General features: G+C 36.3%; 2 protein-coding genes and 1 long non-coding RNA gene across 9 annotated transcripts in view; 1 reads left to right on the top strand and 2 right to left on the bottom strand.

Annotated features, from left to right (window-relative positions):
- Positions 1-3,783: 3,783 nt before the first annotated feature.
- Positions 3,784-13,572, bottom strand: THNSL1 (threonine synthase like 1). Of its 5 annotated transcripts, XM_043479083.1 has the most exons (4): positions 13,281-13,394; positions 9,671-9,752; positions 7,363-7,529; positions 3,784-6,129 (listed from the first exon to the last, which is right to left on the bottom strand). In XM_043479083.1, the coding sequence occupies exon 4, from the start codon at positions 6,079-6,081 to the stop codon at positions 3,850-3,852; it is 2,232 nt and encodes a 743-aa protein (XP_043335018.1). In that variant the 5' UTR covers positions 6,082-6,129; positions 7,363-7,529; positions 9,671-9,752; positions 13,281-13,394; the 3' UTR covers positions 3,784-3,849. The 5 variants fall into 5 exon arrangements, with proteins under 5 accessions (XP_043335018.1, XP_043335019.1, XP_043335016.1 ...); XM_043479084.1 differs by lacking the exons at positions 9,671-9,752; positions 13,281-13,394 and adding an exon at positions 13,523-13,540; XM_043479081.1 differs by lacking the exon at positions 9,671-9,752 and having other exon boundaries at positions 13,281-13,415.
- The window catches only part of ENKUR (enkurin, TRPC channel interacting protein), a 30,972-nt gene continuing 20,483 nt past the window's right edge, over positions 12,535-23,023 (top strand). Inside the window, exons 1-2 of one of the 3 annotated variants that reach the window (XM_043479093.1) lie at positions 12,535-13,525; positions 22,674-22,819. In XM_043479093.1, the coding sequence (XP_043335028.1) occupies positions 13,227-13,525; positions 22,674-22,819 (445 nt within the window). In that variant the 5' untranslated portion in view covers positions 12,535-13,226. Of the gene's footprint in view, positions 13,526-13,623; positions 14,225-22,655; positions 22,820-23,023 lie in introns of those variants that run through there. The other 2 variants (XM_043479094.1, XM_043479095.1) reach the window with 2 other exon arrangements.
- LOC122448097 overlaps positions 15,921-23,023 on the bottom strand; it is a 110,098-nt gene continuing 102,995 nt past the window's right edge. Inside the window, exon 3 of the long non-coding RNA XR_006271500.1 lies at positions 15,921-16,184. This is a non-coding gene — a long non-coding RNA (uncharacterized LOC122448097). The remainder of the gene's footprint in view (positions 16,185-23,023) is intronic.

Below are 23,023 nucleotides of genomic sequence, written 5' to 3'. Positions count from 1 at the left end.
AGAGAGTTCTAGAAAATAAAGGTAGCATCAAGAGCAAGTAAAATTATTTTCTGAAAACTTCAACTATTTGATTTGAGCCTTGTAAATAAAATTCAAAACAAATAATTTCAGGGCTCCATCACCAAATATAATAATTGATTTAAAATAGCCCCTTGTGGATTTTAGTAATTTAAAATTACAAACCCTCCTAATATTTGTAAGTGAAACTAAATGTGCCATTAGCAACTCTGCATTGTATAGGCCATTACGATCCCAATAAAGTCTATGATAATAACTGAACAAGTAGCGCCACATCTGAACATGGAACCTCAGCTCAAGACAGTTGTTACCACCACTGAAATAAAGACCCAAGAATTCAGACAGCAATAAAGAGTTTAGATAGAAAAATAGCTGAACTGAGTAATGCACCTTCTGTAGGAAGCAAACAACTTTTTGATACAGGCCTCTGGTCTAAATCTTGCCAACTGAGCAGAGAACTGCTGTACATGATGTTGGTTTGGTTTCCTGTGTTTGACAGGTCCCTTCTCCATAACACAACAATTTGCTTGACTTTGCTTTCTTTGAACCAGAGGAGCTTATTCTACCTCTGATTTTAAAGGAGGCTGTTTGTTTTTTAAGTTTTTAAAGTTTCAAAGAGTGGTTTGAGTACACAGGCAGGGCCCAAACCAATAACTATTTCATACGCAGGTTTTAATCATCAGGCTTTAATCATCTTCCTACACAAAACTCTATTATTTATGTTCCCATGAGTTTGAGGCTCATGTGAAAACAGCTACTTTTTTTCTTAATGTTTTAAGTAGTCTGAATTACAAAATGTTTAAATGATCTAATGGATTGAGAGAAACAGTATTTGCCATGATCGTTTTTGGAAGTGAATTGCTATTAAAATCTAACAAAAACTTCAAACAGAACAATTTACTACCTCCTAAACTCTATTTTGATGAAAAAAAATTTTGCTATTTTCACTGATATCCAATTAAAAATCTCATTTCTTTTTTCTTAAAAATCTTACAAATTCACCATATTTTTGACACTGTAAAATAATTTCAAAGATTGGAGAAGCAAGAAATTACAACCATTGCTCAAGAACTGATAATTTTTCATATTATAAACAAACCACACATTTTTATTTTAATACAGCTAAGATATGAAGTACATTTTATATACCATTAGAAAGAATCACAGATGTTTGGAAGTTCATTTTCACTAGCCTTCAATACAAATTTTATGAAACAATATACCTATCGGATGCAAGTACAGATAAATATTAGACCATTTAAATGTCCACCAACATAAATGGATAGACTGTGGCATTCATTCTATAGATTATACAGTAATTAAAATGAATGAACTCTGCCTTCTGTCATCTGCATGGTTAAATTTTAAAATTATTGAATAAAAGTCATGGAATAATATGTATAGTATGATTCCATTTACATAAAATTTAAAAAGAGGCAAAACTGTACATACAAACAAGGAAATGATAAAGAGAAAATTTAGGATAGTGGTTACTTCTGAGGGAGAGAAGTGAAGGTAATCAAACAGGAGCCACAGAAGGTGTCAAACATGAGGTATGTTCCACTCTTAAAGCAAAGTGGGGAGCAGCACATGTGTGTTCTGTTTTATTACTCCTCCCTGAACAGTACATGTACTTTACACATTCTGGAGAACATGAGAGGCAAGAAGTGGAGACCACACACGTAGACAACTCTTTTCAAAGAGGCTGGGTCTTGAACGGAACATAAGTAAAAGAGTAGATGGTGGGGGAATGTGGCTGTTGACTTGTTTTGCTCTTATACTTTTTAAGATGTGAAAAGAGAGCATCTGAATGGTATAGAAAGGAAGTTTCCCATCAGAGGGGAGAAGCTGAAGCAGCACTAGAAGAGATAGCTGATGAAGCAAGTAACGGGAGTATTCCAACAGGAACAGAAGTCAAGACGCTCCTGAAGGAATATCACCCAATTCAATCCAGGGGGAGCAGGAGAGGAGACAAACAGGCATAGCAGATTCAGACACTTGGTGATAGGAAGCCATGTCTTCACTGATGGCTTATTTCCTCTTGACTGAGGCAAGGTCATTAGCTGAGAGGGAAGGGCTAGACCTGGTATTAAGAAAAAGTGAAAGCATGAAATAAGAGAACAAACCAAATGGAGATAAAGGAATGTGCTCTCTTGAACAACTCACTGTAACTATTTCCCTTGTCTGCCTAGAATGTACTTCCCCTTCCTTTTCACCTAGAAAATCTTGCCATCCTTCAGGACTCACTGCAGCTTGTGTCTTCTGTGACGCCTTTTCTGATTGGCCCATGGTAATCTGACAGCTCTTGACTATATCCCTTACTTTTTACTTTCTCATGAACTGTCTTGCTTTAACTTCTATGTTGAACCTGATTGAATTTTACTCGTTGTCTCCTTCACTACAGTCTTGTGGGCAAAAATCATGTCTTTTAAAAACAAAACAAAACTATCCCTCCCACTTTCAGAAAAATAGTGCATTTTCATACACACAAGAAAATTTACATGTATTTTCTAAACATATCAGCTACTGAAACACTTATCCTTAAAAAAATATGATAAAATAACTAAGACATACATGAATAAGTGAACTTTGAATCCTCCATTATTTTCTTGTAACTGCTCTTGGTTTTCAAGTTTTGGTTTTAGAATGTACTTTTTAGAAGCTGGAGATCCAAAGTTAACATAGTTGGTTCAATTTTTTAAATTTTTAAATGAATCATTTCTGCTCATTAAACTTTTACAATTTTTTTCTTGACAACCTGCAACATGTTTCTTTATGGAGGCAGTTCTCCCAGAAAATGAAGCAGAATGTTATCAGCAAAGACAAATTATGTTAGGAATGCCATCTTGTGGTTGAGAGTAGTCCATTACACTAAGAGGTCCTTTCAATGATAATCTTTTAATTCAGAAATAAAACATCCAAGATATTCACAAATGGAAACCATGATTATAATGTATTGTTACTACAAAGGAAACACTAAATATGTGCATCAATTGCATGTGGTTTTAACTGCCAAAAAAGACAATGTTCACTGAAAAAAGAGACAACAGACAAATTATATAGGAATAGAGTCCAAATAATACAAGAAAACTGCTATAACTATAACCACACTTCTCTTAAGACTATTCAAATACTCTGAAGTTTGGAAAGCTTTTCTCTTGAAACAGATATGTAATTTTATTTCTATATCTACTACTAGGTAGTTCTGTTGATGATCACATCAGATTTAAATCTTGTGTCTTGATTTTCAAACTACATCACCTTAACTATACACACCCCAAGGGGAGTGAAAGCTGGAACACTTATCTAACCCAGATGATGTAGGATCCACTTAATTAATTATAGTCCAAAATGGAATCTGAGGAGAGTAAAAAAATGCCAGCCATTTCTTAATAGATGAGCTTACTACTTCTTCCAAATAAGTTAACCATTACAGTGTAAATTATCTTTCTAGTCAATAAAGAATAATGGTTACAGATATACTACGTTACAACTATGCTGAAATATTTTAAGTGTCAGAGTACCAGACATTTTGGTCCTTTAAAAGTGGGGGTGAAGGAGGAGAAACTGATATATCCCTCATGGGTGCAGGACACAGCACAAGGGTCCATGCATTATGCTACTTTCTGTCACTTCTAGATTAAGGATCCAAGGAGCATGTGCAGGGACAATGGACAGACCTAGAGACGAGGCTATTGAAATTCCAAAAGATAACATCTATATATAGACATATTTACATAAAAAACAAAATGTTATTTGTACTCAAAATCAACTTTTGTGATTTATTACTGCATGCTTTTCACCAGAATTTTTCTTTTACTCAGAAAACTTTCATATGAATTGATTTTGTACAAGTTTTTCCACGTGATTCTTCAGGACATTCACATCAGCTGCACAGACCTGGTGCTCCACCTTCTCCTGCTGTTTTGTTCTCTCTAGTAAAGCCTCGTGCGGTGGAGGTAAGGCATTGTATGAACTTAGTAAGTAAACCTGACTTGATGAAGTCTGGTTGATTTCTCCGATCTTTAAAGCCTGCATGATAGCAGGTGCAAACTTGGAGTAATGAGCTGTAGAGGAGACGATCACTGGGCAAGTTTTGTCTTGCATTCTGTCTGCAACTACTTTCGCAATAGCAGTGTGTGGGTCCAAAATGTACCCCGAAGTGTTGTAGGTGGAGTGAATCGCTGCCAGGCACTCTCCCTCAGAGCACCAGTCAGCCACGAAATCCTGCTGAAGTTTCTCAACTAGGATCTTCTCTATCTGGAAGTGATGCTCCTCTTCTAGTTGATTAAACAGTCTTCTCATTAACTGTCCATCTTTATTAGCCATCAGGTGTAAATGTCGTTCCAGGTTTGAAGATTTGAGGATATCAATTGCTGGTGAAAAGGTCTGTGCTAGTTTTCTTTCCCTTATATCATAATGTCCTGTTTTTATAAAATCAGTCAAAACATGGTTCTGATTAGAAGCACAGATAAATTTTCGAATAGGGACTCCCATGGTTTTGGCATACACTGCTGCTAAAATGTTACCAAAGTTTCCTGTGGGAATACACACATCAACTGGGCTTCCAAAAGAAATAAATCCTTGGCTAACGAGATCAAGGTATGCAGAAGCATGATAAACTACTTGGGGAAGCAGTCGGCCCCAGTTTATGGAATTAGCTGAACTTAAGACGGTTCCATACTCCACAGCAAGAAAGCCAGTAAAATCAGCATCTTGAAAAATTCTTTTTATAGACGTCTGGCAGAAATCAAAATCTGATTTGATACCTACTGCCCATCCATTTTCGTTCTGACTGCCAATTATTTGTGCTTTTTGAAAATCACTGACTCCGTCTTCAGGAAAAAATGTGGCCACGGCTATTCTCTGCTTGTCATTCTTATTAAGACGACTAAAGCCATTTAAGACTGCACTTCCAGTGTCTCCTGAGGTGGCTACAAGTATCATAAAATTGCAACTTGGTGGAATACAGTGTGCAAAAAGATGGGGCATGAGCTGTAAAGACAGATCTTTAAATGATCCTGTTGGTCCATGAAACAACTCCAGGATGAACTGGTTGCCTGACAGGTGCCTAACAGGGGCGATTTTTGAGCAGGCAAAGTTTTCCCCATAAGCAGTTTCAATCATTTCTCCCAGCCTGGCAGCAGGTATGTCAGCAGGATGTATACATTTTTCCAGAAGTATCTGTGCTCTTTCTATGTATGTTGCTCCTACCAGGCTTTTCCACTCCCCACAGTTTAACTTTGGAAACTCCTTCTCAGGAACAAAAAGTCCACCGTCAGAAGCTAACCCCTCAATCACAGCTTCACTAAAGAATTTCATTGGAGCTTTCTGTTCACAGTCTTTAGGCCAAATGTGTCTTGTGGAAATGAAAGTTTCTGAATCCACATCTTGGTATCTTTTAACTGCACTCAGCACTTTGTTGGCTACCTCCTCTGGGGAAGCCCCACTTTCACAAAAAACACGAGTATCATACCACTTCTTATAGTACTGTCTTCTAAATTTAAGTAAGTCTTTCACAGAGGTTCCAGAATTCTGACCTACAATCCTATCTGTTTTCATTAATTTTAGACGACTGACTATATCTAGTAGAGGTACATCCAGATAAACAATTATTCCATTTTTCTTTAGATGCCACATGCTAGCATCATGCATTGGGTTGGACCCAGTAAGGGAAATCACACTTCCAGATGCAGAGAAGTTTAACACGGCTTTTCCTTCCTCTTCTAAAAATTGCTCATTACCAACATCCTGCAATTTTTCAGACACACTCATATTCCAGGTTTTTTCAAGGATATCATCATCCACATCGATGACACAACAACCCAGTTTCTGGCCTATTATTCTGCCTACTGTTGTTTTCCCAGCACCAGGAGGTCCCATCAGGATAATATTTTTGTCTCCAACAAGAGAGTAGATGGAATGCCATGACTTCCTTAATTTCGCAAGCGCAAAGGTTCTTGAAAGAAATAGCTGTGGATGTTTATCTGTTTTCACATGGATGCAAGACAAGCATTTCTGAGTTATCTGTTTCAGATGCTGACACTGCTTCAAGTGGAGCATTCTCTTTTCACTTTGCTGCCCAAGCCAACAGAAAAACTGGCTTTGGTCCTTTTCAAAACATAAAGACAAGGAAAGACATTTGGTTACTAATTTCAATAGGCTTAACATACCAATAGGATTAAGTAGAATCATGCCCATAGTACATAAACTTAAAATTCTTCTGAATTTTATATGGCATTTAAAAAATTATCCAAACCTAAATTCTCACATATTGCATGTTATCTTTTTAGTAATCTTTTCAAGTCTCAAGACAATGAGTAATCAAAACTTTAACAATTTGTAACTATGAGCAACAGAAACTTCATTCCAAAAATGTTGTATCATAGATACTTTTTTTAAAAAGATACTAAATCAAATTACTATTTCTTTTCCTATAATGAAAATTGTCTCATGGTTCGTAACCCAAGTAAATAAGGATTACTTGGAGTTGGGATGCTATATACTTGCAATTCAAAAAGCTGAATAATCTCCATATTTCTCGTTAGTTATATGAACATGTTGATAGACTATCATGTTACTCACAATTTTCTTAGTCAAAGAATTCACAACAAACCGGAATAAAATATCTGCTTATACAATGCTTAAATAATTTTCCAAACTATAGAACAAAGGTATGACCTTTTCTTTCTTACATGTCTTTTACATGCATACTGTTAAAAATCATTCTTACATGTTTTTCACTAGCTTAAAAAAAAAGCTAGTGAAACATATAACATTATGTAAATACTTAAGGAAAATGGATAATCGACAGCAAACTCAAAGGCTACAGACCTATAACTTTCTCTGACTCAGACCATCACTTTCATTTCTATCCTATAAACATCACCAGTGGAGACACAACTCAAATCCCAGACTCCAGAGTGATAGCAAAACAACTCAAGAATGTTTCCACTGATAAGAGGACAAACTCATGCTGGCATCTGGAGAAGCCCTGTAATTCCCCATACTGATCAATTCCTGTCTTTGGAAATACACTCACCATTACACACCAGATGTGTGCCAGACAGGTGAGACGTTTAGTCATACGTAAAGTACAATTTAATAACTGCTATGATGTTTATTTAAAGTGATTAGAGTAACTTTACAGGCATGTAGTGAAACTTTCCACATATTCCATGGTACAACCAATAGGCAACTAAGCCGTATTAAACGTTAGATGGTGTGTTTAGACATGTTCTGAAAACTTTCCGTTAGTTACTACTGTGATCATTCATGCTACTCAAACTGTGTTCTCTAACAAAACATTTAAACCATTTTCAGTTTACACTGAATTTAACTTACAAGTTAACTTAGAACTGCTGGGAGAAAGAATGCATTTCCTTATCTGGCTTTTCAGCTGGTATATGCTTAACTCCCACTGACTTGCAAACAGAAAACACACAGGAACCAATCTGAGGTGAAGAGTTTGTGGATGCTGAGGCAAACTCAGTCTTTGCAAAAAGTGAAGTCTATAATGGAAAAAATTTGAAGTTAATCATAACTGCATATCATATCATAAAATTCCACATACAGTCTATTGTTAAAATGTCCAATTGGAATTTTTTAAGTATAGAAAAATAATAAACTGACCCTTTTCATGGTTCTCTAAAGCTATTATTGAAAGATTAAGATACTATTTTCCAATATGTGTATCTTATGATAAGAATTTTACTAAACAGTACTGAATTTCTGCCATCAAGTAATATACAAGATACTATAACGAAACGATAAATGTAAGTTTACACAATGACACCTACAATTTTAATGATTTAACTGTACATTCAGTGATCAGATGGAAAGAAATCAGTGGACTGAAAAGTATGAAATAAGTATCTGAATTACTCTTTTAGGTTGTTTATCCATCTGAATCATGATTTGGATGTAATATCACCTATAAAAAATGCAAACAAAATGTCTGCCACACATGGATACCTCTTGGTTATTTAAATGATTTATAACAAATTCAAACCATATAGTGTGGTGATGGGCACATAAGAATATTCACATATATAGTAATACTAACCACTGTCACTCAGTGCTAAAAGACTAAAAACATATAAATTGAATCAGAGTATGTAGGCACAAAACTAAGCCTTTTTTTTTTTTTTTTTAAATAGTTTGGTTTGTTTATAAACCTTCAGAGAAAACAAGGGGCTAGTGTCAGTCTGTGTTAGTCACTCAGTTGTGTCTGGCTCTTTGCCACTCTATGGACTGTAGCCCGCCAGGCTCCTCTGTCCATGAATTCTTCAGGGAAGAATACTTAAGTGGGTAGCCATTCCCTTCTCCAGAGGAACTTCCTGACCCAGGGATTGAACCCAGGTCTCTTGCACTGGAGGTGGATTCTTTACCATCTGAGCCACCAGGGAAGCCCTTGTTTATAAACCTTCAGAGAAAACAAGGGGCGCTCATCCATATTGCACACAGGTTAATCCTTTCCCGGAAGTAAACGAAGGGTCAGAGAACTGTACACTTGAACCCCATCAGCAATTTCTTTTATTAAACTACTTTTATTTTGGTACTATTCTTTAACACTAATTATTTTGAGGACACTGTATTAAGCAGCCTGCTTAACCTCCTATTCAGGTAGCTTTTGCTTATATCATCACAGAGTATCATCTCTTTTAGATCCCAATGCAGAAATTTCTGATATATGTATTGGTAATAATTGTGTATTACCTGAGTAGCTGGTTTGTTTTTATGGACACTAAATTTTTTATCTGATCTTTTCCACTTTAGGTTGGTTGCTACAATGCTTAACACCAACTCCATTAAAAGCAAAAGACTAACACAAGCGTTAATGCATGTTAACTTCACCTTATCCTTTGTAACCTTACCCTTCCTTTGTTTTATACGAATTCAAAGTAGAAAATTGTGACAGTTCAATTTATCAATTCAGTATCAATATTATTTCACCATAAAAATCCTCCTGACACTAGCTTATAAAGTGCTTTGACATGTAACAAATATTATCATTTTAAAGAAAATTAAAGTTACATATTAAATTTTGTTTTGTAACATTCAGCCACAAACTAATTTTAGGGTTTCAACATCCACTGTAGGTAAACCAAACGGCAAGAGAAGATGGAATAATGCCCATGACATAATTTTTATCTGGAAACTGAATTTTTACTTAAGAGGTAATAGAGTCAGTTCTCATTATTCATGGTAGTTAAGTCTATCAAGTCATCATGAATAGGAATTAGTGAATACTGAACCACTGCTTCTGGGAGAAACACACACTGTTCTTAGGTTCTTGTGAGCCTCTGGTTACAATATTTTTGCCAACTGATCAATACATAATGTTTTATGTGTGTTTCTGCTTACAGACATTTAATATATACATAATGATTCATTACCACTGAACTCAGACTTTAATACATGCCTGAAGGAAACTTATCTAACGCATACATTTTCTCTGTAAGGCACCTGGTGGCCTCACTGCCTTAGGAAGACAAGGCAACACTTCAGCCATCTGCTTGGGGGCCATTTTAGACAAGAAAACCAGCAACCGGAAGCACAAAAATGCAAAAAATGTGGCACTTAAATAGAATTCAAAAAAGGCCCTTGTTTACAGTAGAAGCTGAAACAAGAAGGCAGAGCATCACCTTACCTGACCCCAACTTGAAACATGCATATCTCCTGACTCAAATATTTCACCACTGTGCATGTGGCCATGAGTGACTGCAGAAGTGCTGTAAGCATTAATTTGGGGTTATAAATAAACTTGAGCAAGTAGAATTCACAAATAGAGAACTTGTGAAAAGTGAGGACTGACTGCAAATCATTTTCCTTTATGATTCAAAGCCATATTATTAGGTGTTTTTCATTTACTTATATTTTAATATGTTTTTCAGTAAAGGGGTCATGAATAGGCAATTTTTCTTCGGCCCAAGAACAGAACTATTTCAAATTAAAATGGGAGTCAATCACGTAAGAGTCAAGAAACAAAACCAGTACTTAAAGACCAAATCTCTTGACCTTAAAGTACTCAGGCTTTACTCAATCATTGATGTTTGCAAATAATTGATGTAGAGCCAAGTTCTACACAAAAGTATTTTAGTAAACTCTCTAATTCCTCAGGGGATGGAAGATGTATACCACTCCATTACACATTAATAATAAACAGGTTTTCTTACTAGTCACTTATAGTGTAGTTTTTTGATCCACTATTTCCAGTAGATACTTCTTAGACATAAAAGACCTTGTCAGAGACAAATGAAAAGGTAGTGATGTGTCAGTATCACAGCAAGAACTTTAAAAAACAGAAACAGAATGTCCACATGTACATATTAAATACTGTGTGACCTCAAGGTATGAACTTTAACAATTTTACTGTGGCAAGCTGATCAAAACTGAATATAGACTTCAAGGGAAAGAAAGTACAGAAACCACTTTTTAACACATTTTTAAATTATTTTCTAAGAATACTAACAAAGTTACATTTTTAAACCAGAAATACATATTACCTTTTAGCAAAGTATTCAGTGATATTTTCCTATGCTTACACTAGATGACTGATAATTGAAATTATAAGCGCATCAATTTTTACTTCCAAAATAGTCCAGAAAATTTCAGTTCCATTATAAAATTACCTAGTTTTCAATACTAATGGTAAATTTTCAAAATCTATTTAGTGAAAATGATTTAGCATTTGTCACCCATTTAAAATATTTGCTATTACTCTCCCAAAATAAAACATAGGACACAGTACTTCAAAAATTATTTCATGATGAGAAGTTCAATGAACTTTTGAAAATATTTGTGCAATGATTATCCTTGTCATCCTGTCATCCTGTTTTAATACAATCTCTATTTAAATTTCTAAGAATGACTAAATCTAATCCACTATTTTATGAAGAAAGATATTCTAAGGTTTTAAAATATTCTTAAAAATTGCTGCATTTTTACAGCAATGTTGTTTTCCCATAAGTAATAAAAAATGCAAATATACTAGGATATAAACTAACCAGAAGGTTACAAGCTTTGCTTTTAATACATAAAAATCCTCTAAACAAGCCCTCCAGTTAATTAGCTGACTGAAACAGCGTGGTGGAAGGCCCACACTTCAGTGCCACGTGGTTATCACAGGGATCTTACAATCAAAGCATTTTCCAAATTCACCTCTCATCTTTGCCTTTATCTTAGAATCAAAGCCAACTAAGCCTTTTCTGTTGTTAGTCTTTTGCTATTAAATATTCTCTTAAAGGTCTTGAGTATCTAATTCAAATGATTAAGTACTCTTTGTAATTCTATAACTTAGAAAAATATTGTGAAGACTATGTCTTAAGAAACAGCTTATTTTCTTCCCAGTTGTCCTATTTCTACTCCCACCTCTGACCATTTTATTCATCTAAGTAGACTGAAATAATCCTTAGTTTAAAAAAAAAAAAAACTAATTAGTATGTACAACCATTCATATAAGGTGTCTATGCAAACTACAACCCACAGGCCAACTGTAGCTCACTCCTGTTTTTGTAAATTACTTTTCATGGGAAAAAAAATTTGCTCATTCATTTTTTTTTTCCCCCATTTCTTAAGTATTGTCTTTGGTTGCTTTGGAGCTATAATGGTAGTGCTTGAGTAGTTTCAAAAGAATACATCTGGCCTGCAAAGCCCTAAAATACCTATTATCTAGCCATTTACAGAAAAGGTTCACTACCTCTGATGGCATACCAGTACTAATTCTCTGTGGACATACTGAACACAGGCATTTCCTTGAACGGGACTGCCATTTTGAGTGAATTATAAAAATCAGAAACATATTCTTCGTAAACATGCTTTCAAAAGCCAAGAATTACAGATAAATACCTAAAGGGGAAAAAAGTTTCTTTCCAAATGATTTAACAACTTCACTGAGACTGTATACTAAATACACTACAGTGAGACTTTAAATTCTGTTCAGTATTTTTAAAACCATAATAAATATACTGACATCAGTGAAATTACTGTATTCAGTAACAGCAGAAAGTCAAGACTAGCTGAGGCCAGTGGGTACTTACTAACTAGAGAAATCTAGTTTGCCCTTATTGGCTCTTTTAGGAACTGATAAACATAAAGAGTCCTTAATGTCTAATTAGACATGTTATAAACTTTGGCCAAGGACTGTCCATTTGGCTAACTATTATCATTTCAAGTCCTCAGTTCAAATCTTAGCACATATAGAGAACAGAATTATTCTCTATACAAGCTAAGCAAAATAACCAAAACCATGAAATACTCAAAGTGGAAAGAAAAAGGGCAAAGTGGCATATACATACAAGTATTTTGTAAACAGAAAATCTGATGTGAAGAACAGAACCATCAACCCCAAGGTGCCATTCATCTGAAATAAAATGTCTGTTAAACGCCTGGGATTAAAAAAAAAAAAATAGAAACCTGACCAACTGGATAAGAAAAAACTAAGTTTATTCTTATCGTCTGAAATTCACCAAGAGCCCAAGATGATAAGCACCTACACATTCAGCAAACTTTGTTTTAGGTAAGAACTGGATTTATTTAGTGAGAAACAAACTCCACAGAGCATGGATCATCTCAGAAGGCAGAGCCTATAAACTCTTTTAAGTCAACCAAGCTACCATGCTGCTTTGTCTGCACCACCGGGCACCCTGGCAGTGACAGGCCCCAAACTGGCCTCTTATCTTCAAGCATCCTTACTCCTTTTGGGCAGAATGGCTTCTATAAGGTTGGTCAGAACCATATTGCCAAAATGTCTTTCAGAGCCTCTGGATGGCAAAGGCTTCTAAATGAGAGTCTTTCCGCAGTCAATATGGGAATCAGTAGGTTCATGGAAGACCACACGGATCAAACGGAATAAAACGGTTCCCAAGACTATTTTCAAAAAGGGACGCCAGAAAAAAGGGAGGAGCATAAAATTCAAAGGCCTGTTTAAAAGGATTCTTCTGGTTTAGGCTGATGGCTTAGAAAACAAAGTCAAGCCCTATAAGAGGAGGGGCCCGATAAAGAGGTAAACAAGGGGAGAAGGAGCGAGGCGCGAGAGTAAGGGAGACAGGTGGCCGAGGGGAGGACGAGGGGAGCGGTCCCGAGCGCTCGCACAGGTGGCCGCACAGCTGAGCGCGAGACGCGAGCGGCCGGGAAGGCGGGCGCGGCCAGATTGCTGGGATCACCGCCCAGCAGCGTACAGGGGAAGACACGGACCGGAAAAGGGCATGCGATGGGAACGGACTGATTCTACAGTTTCCCTTTCTCCTCAAATAACTCACCAAGGAAATCACACTGAGAAGACGGGGGGAAAGGAAAGGAAATGGGAAAGAGCTTCCGGGAGCCGTCAGCGCCGCCTCGGGACAAAGTCCCGCACCTCGGACTCCTGCCCCTGCTGGCCCACAGCCCAAGACCCAGGCCTCGCTAGGTCCACCTCGCCCCACCCCGCGCAGCGGCCTCTGCGCCTGCGCAGGGGCTGGCCTCCCCGCTCGCGCGCCACGCCCACCACCGAGCTGCCCAGTACCTGGTAAGCGACTCGTCCTGCGCCTCACCCACTCGATCCTAGGCCCCGCCCTCCCTCGTCCTATCCTTCACGTCGGACGTGCGTCAGCGTGGCCTCAGTCGCTCGCCCCGCCCCACAGGGTTGACGCCTGTGGACGAGAGTCTTGTGTGACGCCTGCAGAGCGGCACAGTTTCCAGTCTGTCTGTCGTAGAATTTATGTTTTTTTCCAAATACACAGAGAAAAGAGCAACATTTCTAAGGGGACTCCATTTTCTACCCCTTTACTCCCAAAGGTACATATAAACTGTGGTTTTCACGTTGAGCTCTGACAGAAAAGGAGCCTTTGCTAGAGGCAAGTTTGGAACACTAGATTGCGACGCCACCTTCTCGTTGCCTAGTTACTGTTTCCACGGCAGTCGTGCCGTCAACAATGCTAAACGAGCCCAAGAGTCGGAGAAGGGGCATTTTACTTTCTTGGCGAGAGAGGACGCGAAGAGGAGGTCACGGGGGAATTGCGTGAAAGAAACGTTAGTTCCTTGAGAAGGCAAGAGGGTAGGAGAGGAAAGGACAAGCTGTGAAGAAAGGGATGGAGATACTGCTATAGTGAGAAAAAAGCTAAGTAGTTTTCAGGACTCATATGGTGGCCATGGATCCAACGGGCCCTTCTGAGAGCATTTATAACCTCATACCCAGTGACCGGAAGGAGCCTTCACAGCCTCCTAGGTATGTGGGTAAGCAAACGATTGTCACTTGAAACAGGAATGGAGAATTGTTCCATTTCAGGATTAAGTAAGCATCCTATGGCTTTCAAAACGAGATTACGTTATTTTTATCTCAATGAAGTAGCCTTGGGTGACAGCTGCTTAAAGAAGAAGTTGTGAAATATAAGTATTTAGCTTCTCATACTTCAGAGAGAGGGTGGTCCAGTGCTGTGAGAGGGCCATTTTCTTATGTCAGCCTCTTGTTCATACGTGTATAATTGTTCGTAATTTAATTGTTCGTGTGTGATGTGGTATACAACATAGCCTGAAATGTCTTAGTGTTGAAAAAAGAGAAGTCACAATTTTATCATCCTGCGTTAGGATACTTGATACCTTGTTTCAGGAATTCACTGTTTCCTTTCTGACTACACCGCTTTCTCTAAAGAAAGATAATACCAGTTTTTTCCCAAGAGCATTGTCAAATATCAATTTCTATTTGTTTCTGGGCCTCTCTCTCTCTCTTTTTTTTTTTTTTTTTTTGATGAAGCAAATGCACAAAATAGTGCCTAAGGTCTTTTTTTGATCTAATAGTTGATAGAAGAATGGATTGACAGAGACCCAAAAATATGTGATAGAGTTAAGATTTTTATATAGGTGTTAGAACCCCTTTAGTTCCCCAAATTTTCAAAAAGGTAGCCACACAGTAAAGGTCTCAGTTACTCACCTGGGACTTAGCACTTACTTAAATCTCTAGGGACAAAAGAAGGTAAAGAATAGGGAAAATCTCTTTCCTCCTAGGATTTTGCAGCTTTTTACCTTTCTCCTTTTTCTTGTTCCAAGTCAAAACTACATTGAAAGAGCACTGGGCTAAAAACAAAAAATTAGGCTCTGCAACTGATTGGTTTTGTAATCTCTAATACATTATTAAAATTTGTTTTCTGATCTGTAAAACAAATTACATGAATGGATAATCTTTAAGGTCTTTTAGATCTAATTGTCAATTATCTTTTTTAGTAATTACTTGGAGTGCCTAACATCTTCAACAAGTGGACAGATCCTTCCATTTTTAAGCCTGAGTATCTTTTTTTAACCAGACCAATACCGATTTTGTTTTCCATTAGCTTCTCAAAATCTAGTAGAGATTGGAAATAGGAATTCAAAGTAAGATTTGGTACAGTTTCAGAGTTGATGAGAAGTGTTCAAATTAACTATTGCTGAATGGAGTTTTGGTCGAAAATTCCTGTATATTGTACAAGATAAAAGCTCCTCTGTAACCCACTGGTAGATTATATTTTTCATAGAATCCTGAATTTGAATTTAAGATAGTTTATTAAATAGGTATTTTGTTTATTGGTAAATTTAAAAAGGTTTACTGTGTCTAGGTGGCTTTTTCAAGAAATTTTATAGGAAAAATCTTTATTTAGTTGGCAAATGTATAATATCACCATTGGGTAATGTTGCAGTGACAGCTCAAACTCCTTGGTTTACTCTGAAGAAATAAGTAGGAAAAACTAACTTACGGTGAAAAGAATAGAAGGCATCCAAATGTGATGCCAAAGAACTCTTTGTGTTAGGGTAAAGTCAACCTACACTGCCAGCAACAACCAAGAGGAGTTTTTAATTTGACAAGATGTCATGCTTGCAAGACACTTTATTTATTAAAAAAAAAAAAACCACAGAGCATAATAAAACACTTAACCAATTCTTTCTCTCCACTGTAACACAAATTGCCCTCAGTAACACAATTGCCCTTACCCAATCCACTTAGTAGTAGTAAGAATTCTTGCTAAGAAAGAAATATATTAAGCTATGAGTCTTTGCATCACTGAGTTATATACCCAGTTTCAAGAAAGTTCACTGCAGCTCTTTGCAAGTCTTGAAGATGATTGTTCAGCTTTCACAAAGAGGCAGATTCCTTGGGGAAACCACAATTGATGGTACCTGATCTCCCATACCTCAGAGATTACAGTCTCCTTGGGGAACTGAAAGATAAACATTAAAGTGTTGGTTAACAATAAAACCATACATCATTGAAAACCCTAATGAGAGATGCAGATGCTAAATGATAATTTAGAAAATGGATATATGAAATCAAAGTGTGATGAAGGACACCCTCTTCCAGTTGAACTGTGAGCTATGAGCAGTCTAAAGTTTACATGATTATGAAATGCTGTAATAATACTGGCCTGAAATTTTATTTATTTATTTTTTTGGCCTGAAATTGTAAAACAAGCATATAGCAGTAGTTAACCAGATGTTCATCTAGTCGAGTAGGATTAAAAAAAAAAAACCTCAATGAAACATCAGATTGTACCAACTTTTGGTCACTTTCAAATAAATTGCCATGGACATGTTTATCTAAAGACTCAATATGTCTTAATATATTATGACTGTTGGCAAGAAAATATAAGTATGGTATGTTTATTGAATATGACAACTTTAGTTTTAGAAAAATCTATAGCCCACATCTAATAAAAACTAAAAAGTAGGGCCAGTTGTCTGAGTCACCCCTAGATCTTTACAATAAAACCACACCATCTAGAAAATGGAGTAAAATGCAACTATTGAAAGTGTAGTGGAAGCAAGCTCAGTGTTCATCAATAGCTGAATGGATAAAGAAGATGTGGTGTGTATATGTATATACACACATATACATGCAATGGATTGCTACTCAATTATAAAAAAACATGGAATTTTCCCATTTGCAGCAACATGTATGGAGTTGGAGAGCATTATTCTTAGTGTAATAAGTCAGAGAAAGACAAACACTGTGATGTCACTTAAAGGTAGAGTCTAAAAAATACAACAAACTAGTGAATAAAATAAAAAAGAAGCAGATTCACAGATAAAAAGAATAAATTAGCAGTTACCAGTGGGGGTGGGGGGGGAAGGAGAAGGGGAATACAAGGGTGGGGCAAAAGGGTTGTTATGGAATTATATGAAATGTGGGTGAAACGCGCATGATTTGAAAATTGTAAAACACTATAGCATTGAAAAAGCCTTTCATTAAAGTGTAAGCTTTACATATATTAATTATGAAAAGATACCACATTATCAAGTTAAAATCAAGTTACAGTTCATACATAGAGATACAAAATTTTTTTTGGAAAATTGAGATTAAGGGAACCTATTAATAGATCTTTTTTCTTGTGTTATTGAGATATAATTGACATACACTATTATATTAGTTTCATCATTTAAAAAATTTGTAATTTTGAAAAAAATTATTCATACAGAATAAAATATCTTGTTTTCTATGACATGGTAAGCTTTCAGTTCACACACAAAATAGTGTAATGAATCACAAGATGCAATTTTTAAAAAGGTGAGTATACATACTCCTTTTTACCTCAAAGAAGGTTATTAGTCAAGAGATCATATATGCTAATTACAGTTTCCATGGGAATTTGAAGGCACAGATTTGGATTGAACATTATTTCTTGAAGGTATGTAATGTGCTCATTCATTTTGGACTGTAATTAATTCATAGCCGTTGAGTTCAAGATTGAAGAAAGTCTTCTAAAAGCAAGAAAAAATTTAATGTTTCTCCACACAAACTTATCTACATAGTAAGATGAGAATACAAGTTACTGAAAGTGATATAGCTGAATTTCTGCTTCCAGTCAAGAATGGAATTTACCCTCTCACCTTAAGCAACTAAAACACCAGGAAAATATATGTAAAACAATGGTTTTTTAGACACTGAACAACAGGCAGCACAGAACGGTCATCCCTAAGTGAAGGGAAACAAGGCCTACAATTGTCCCAATATTCTTCCTGGAGAAAATCTCCAGACAAAAGTCAGGAAAGAGAAATTAAAACAAAATCCAGCAGTTTCACTGAGTTAAAGTGACAGGATTCAGAATTTGAGGAGGTCAGTGAGTGAAGTAAAGTCGCTCAGTCGTATCCGACTCTTTGCGACCCCGTGCACTGTAGCCACCAGGTTCCTCCATCCATGGGATTCTCCAGGCAAGAATACTGGAGTGGGTTGCCATTTCCTTCTCCAGGGGATCTTCCTGACCCAGGGATCGAACCCAGGTCTCCCGCATTGCAGGCAGATGCTTTAACCTGAACCACCAGGGAAGCAAGCCATGTACCATTCATAGCACAGAGTACTATAGAGGAGAAAACTGCATAGACAGAAAATTATGGAAGTATACAGGAGGATTTCCCTGAAGTCTTTAGTTGACAGTCCACATGTATGATGAAACTACCAAGACCAGAGAAATAACCAACAGAAAGCAGCAGAGCCAGATAAAGTTTATGTTCCCACCAACCAGAGTTAATCTCATAAGATACAGGGGATTGAGTGGAGTGCTCAGAAATAAGACCAACTTAGAACTGGACTAAAAGCTGCTGGTCCCAGAAATACAATGTATATAACCAAGAGAAAAATCAGTCAATACAAACAAAGAAACGATATCAGTGAGAGAATTAGTAGACAAGAACATTAAAACCACTATTTAAAATATTTTCATGTGTTCCAAATGCAGATGAAAACATGAGCAAAACATAGAAGGATAAAAAAAAAATCTATGTTGAATACATAAATAATACTATGTCTAAATGAAAATAGTATACTGAATGGGGATAATAGCTAAGACACTGAAGAAAAAATATTTTTTGGATTTGAAGACATGCTAATAAAACAATACAAAGTGAAAATGAGAGGGAAAAAAACTGAAAAGGAAAACAGAATCAATGAGTTGTTGACCACATCAAGCAACCTAACACAAGTGTAATTAGGATCCCAGAAGGAGAGTAGACTGATATAGAAGAAATATTTAAATAGTGGTCAAAAATTTTATAAAATTAATGAGATATTTAAATCTGCAAATCAAAGAATCATTATGAACCCCAAGAAGGAAAAGGAGGAGGAGTAATAAGGAAACCATTCCAAGGGCAATTAACATAAAATTTCCTAAAACCAGTAATAAAGAGAAAAATACTAAAAACAGCCAAGGAAAAAAGAAACATTGCATACAGAGGAAGAAGGAAGGTCATCAAAAAGTTCATCAGAAAATACAAGAAGCCAGAAGTTTTAAAAGTCCATAATGCACAAGAAAGTGGTATGAGCTGGAAATTGGGATTTATACAATGACATAAAGATTACATAAAATGGTAAATATGGCTTCCCAGGTGGCTCGATGGTAAAAGAATCCACCTGCCAATGCAAGTGTCGCAGGAGACAAGAGTTTGATCCCTGGGTCAGGAAAATCCTCTGAAGAAGGAAATGGCAACCCACTCCAGTATTCTTGCCTGGAGAATCCCATGGACAGAGGAGCCTGGTGGGCTACAGCCCATAGGGTCACAGAGAGTCAGACAGAACTGAGCATACACACATGCACACAGATGGGTAAATGTTAGTTTTTTTCTTTTTAAATTTCTTTACAATATACTTAGCTTTTTAAGGGGAAAATAAATACAATGAATTACAGGTTTATAACACTCAGAACCTAGGATTAAGATGGGGGAGGGGTAGATGCAAGTATGCTTTTGTGAGGTTCTTATATCCTGTAGTATAATAATACTTGTAGTATAATAATACTTGAAGGTAGACTGTGATGAGGTAAACATATGTATTGTAAACCTTAGAACTTCTACAAAATAAAAACAAAAGATAAGACAGCACAAAATAAGGAAGAACCAGCAATGGGGTAGGTAGAAAACAATAGCAAGATGGAAATTTTAAATACCGACACATTTTTTAAACCACATTAAATGTCAATAGTCCAAACAAAATAAATGAAACTGTTAGAAAGGATAAAAATTCTATGTTCTCCACAAGAAAACCCCCTTAAAAAATAAAGACACAAGAAAAAAATTAAAGAATAGACAAATACTGTATTATTATAAATTAAAGGAATACTGGATTGGTATATTAATATCAAACAGTAGATTTTAGACTACAGAATTTTAAGAGGGATAAAGAATATTACTTTACAATAATGAAGTGATCAGTTTTCCAAGAAGGTATGATAATTCTAAAAGCTGTGCACCTACTAATGGAGCTTCAAAATGCATGAAGCAAAAGCTGACAGAACTAAAAGAAGAAATAAATCCACAATTGTAATCAGAGATTTCAACATCTCTCTTTCAATGATTATTAGAACCCTTGAAAATAGTATCCAACGAGTTTGTCCTGTCAGTTATGGAACACTCCAGCCAACAGCGGCAGTGTAAATTCCCTTTTCCAATGTATATAGAACATTTACCAAGATAGACTATGCTTTGTGCCATAAAACAAGTGTCAGGAAACTTTAAAGGATTGAAATTTTACAAATTATATATTTTTAACCATAATAGAAATTAATTAGAAATCAGAGTGCTATCTGGAAAATCCTCAAATATTTGGAGATCAAGCATAACACATTTAAACAAACTTCTAACACGAAGATGACATCAGAAGGGGATTTAAAAGGTTTTTGAACTGAATGAAAATGGAAGCATATCATATCAAAATTTGTGCTATGCAGCTATGAAGCAATGCCTAGGAGAAATTTTTGACTTCTATTAGATAAGTCAGGTCAGTCACTCAGTCGTGTCCAACTCTTTGCAACCCCACGGACTCCAGCACACCAGGCTTCCCTGTCCATCACCAACTCCCAGAGCTTGCTCAAACTCACGTCCATCGAGTCGGTGATGCCATCCAACCATCTCATCTTCTGTCATCCCCTTCTCTTCCCACCTTCAATCTTTCCCAGCATTAGAGTCTTTTCCAATGAGTCAGCTCTTTGCATCAGGTGACCAAAGTATTGGAGCTTCAGCATCAGTGCTTCCAATGAATATTCAGGACTGATTTCCTTTAGGATGGACTGATTGGATCTCCATGCAGTCCAAGGGACTCTCAAAAGTCTTCTCGAACACCACAGTTCAAAAGCATCAATTCTTTGGCTCCCAACTTTCTTTATGGTCCAACTCTCAACATCCATACATGACTACTGGAAAAACCATAGCTTTGACTAGATAGACCTTTGTCGGTGAAATAATGTCTCTGCTTTTTTTTTTTTTTAATTTTTTAAAACTGAAGTATAATTGCTTTACAGAATTTTACTATTTTCTGTCTAACTTCAACATGAATCAGCCATAGGTATACATATATCCCCTCCCTTTTGAACCTCCCTCCCATCTCCCTCCCATCCCACCCCTCTAGGTTGATACACAGACCCTGTTTGAGTTTCCTGAGCCATACAGCAAATTCCCATTGGCTAGCTATTTTACATATGGTAATGTAAGTTTCCATGTTACACTTTCCAAACATCTCACCCTCTCCTCCCCTCTCCCCATGTCCGTAAGTCTATTTTCTATGTCTGTTTCTCCATTGCTGCCCTGTAAATAAATTCTTCAGTACCATTTTTCTGGATTCCGTATATATGTATTAGAGTACGATATTTATCTTTCTCTTTCTGACTTACTTCACTTTGTGTAATAGCTCTGGGTTCATTCACCTCATTAGAACTGACTCAAATGCATTCCTTTCTAATATGCTGTCTAGGTTGGTCATAGCTTTTCTTCTAAGGAGCAAGCGTCTTTTAATTTCATAGCTGCAGTCACCATCTGCAGTGATTTTGGAGCCCAAAAAAATAAAGTCTCTCACTGTTTCCATTGTTTCCCCATCTGCTTGCCATGAAGTAATGGGACCAGATGCCATGATTTTTTGAATGTTGAGTTTTAAGCCAGGTTTTTTACTCTCCTCTTTCACTTTCATCAAGAGGCTCTTCAGTTCTTCTTTGCTTTCTGCTGTACGGGTGGCGTCATCTGCATATCTGAGGTTATTGATATTTCTCCTGGCAATCTTGATTTCGGCTTGTGTTTCATCCAGCCCAGCATTGTGCATGATGCACTCCGCATGTAAGTTAAATAACCAGGGTGACGATAAGCAACCTTGACATACTGTTTTTCCCAATTTGGAACCAGTCTGTTGTTCCATGTCCAGTTGTAACTGTTGCTTCTTGACCTGCATACAGACTTCTCAGGAAGCAGGTATAAGTACAAATGTTTAAAGTCAAACAGCTAAAATTGCGCCTTAAGAAACTTAAAAAGAAGAAGAAAAACTCCAAATAATGAGATATAATAATGATCAGTGCAGAAATCATTGAAATGGCAAATGTGAACATTAGAGAAGACTTATAAGCCAAAGAAAAAGAACAAAGGAGAGAGAGAGAGGAGAGACAGACTACCAATATCAGATATGGGAGAGGTTACATCATTATAAATGCTACAGATGGTCAAAGAGTAGTAAGTAAATACTATGATCATCTTTATCCTGGCACTGTTTTATTAGAATAAAACTTTAATCTAGCTTACCTAAGCCTGATGTACAGGGCTCAGATAATTATGCTTAATGACTATCTCCAAGTGAATATAGATATATATTATAGAATATAGATATATGTAAATTAGAAATGTATATCCTTTTGAAAACTTTATATGATTCTTATTAAATGCTACAGCTTTTTTTAAAATTTTAGGTATGTATCAATTTTTAAAGCAACTGTAAAAGATGACATGCAAAAATTTAAAACTGCAATGAAAACTATGGGACCAGCAAAACTTGAAGTACCTTCTCCAAAGGATTTCCTGAAGAAACATTCAAAGGAAAAAATTCTACCACCCAGTAGGTTTTATCACTTTTTAATTTTAAGTGTTTATGGGTAATTTAACTAAAATTATTTTGTCTGTGAATATTAAATGTTCACAGTAATAACAACTTTAGCTCATATTAAACGGAATTTTAGAGGCTAGGATAAAGCAGAAATCAGGAATATAGTACATCCACCATAGTATTCCTAGCAGCATTATTTATAATTGCCAAGACATG

This window comes from Cervus canadensis, chromosome 10, assembly GCF_019320065.1.
Source record: "Cervus canadensis isolate Bull #8, Minnesota chromosome 10, ASM1932006v1, whole genome shotgun sequence".
NCBI classification, from domain to species: Eukaryota; Metazoa; Chordata; class Mammalia; order Artiodactyla; family Cervidae; genus Cervus; species Cervus canadensis.
This window is presented reverse-complemented; position numbering and strand designations above follow the sequence as displayed.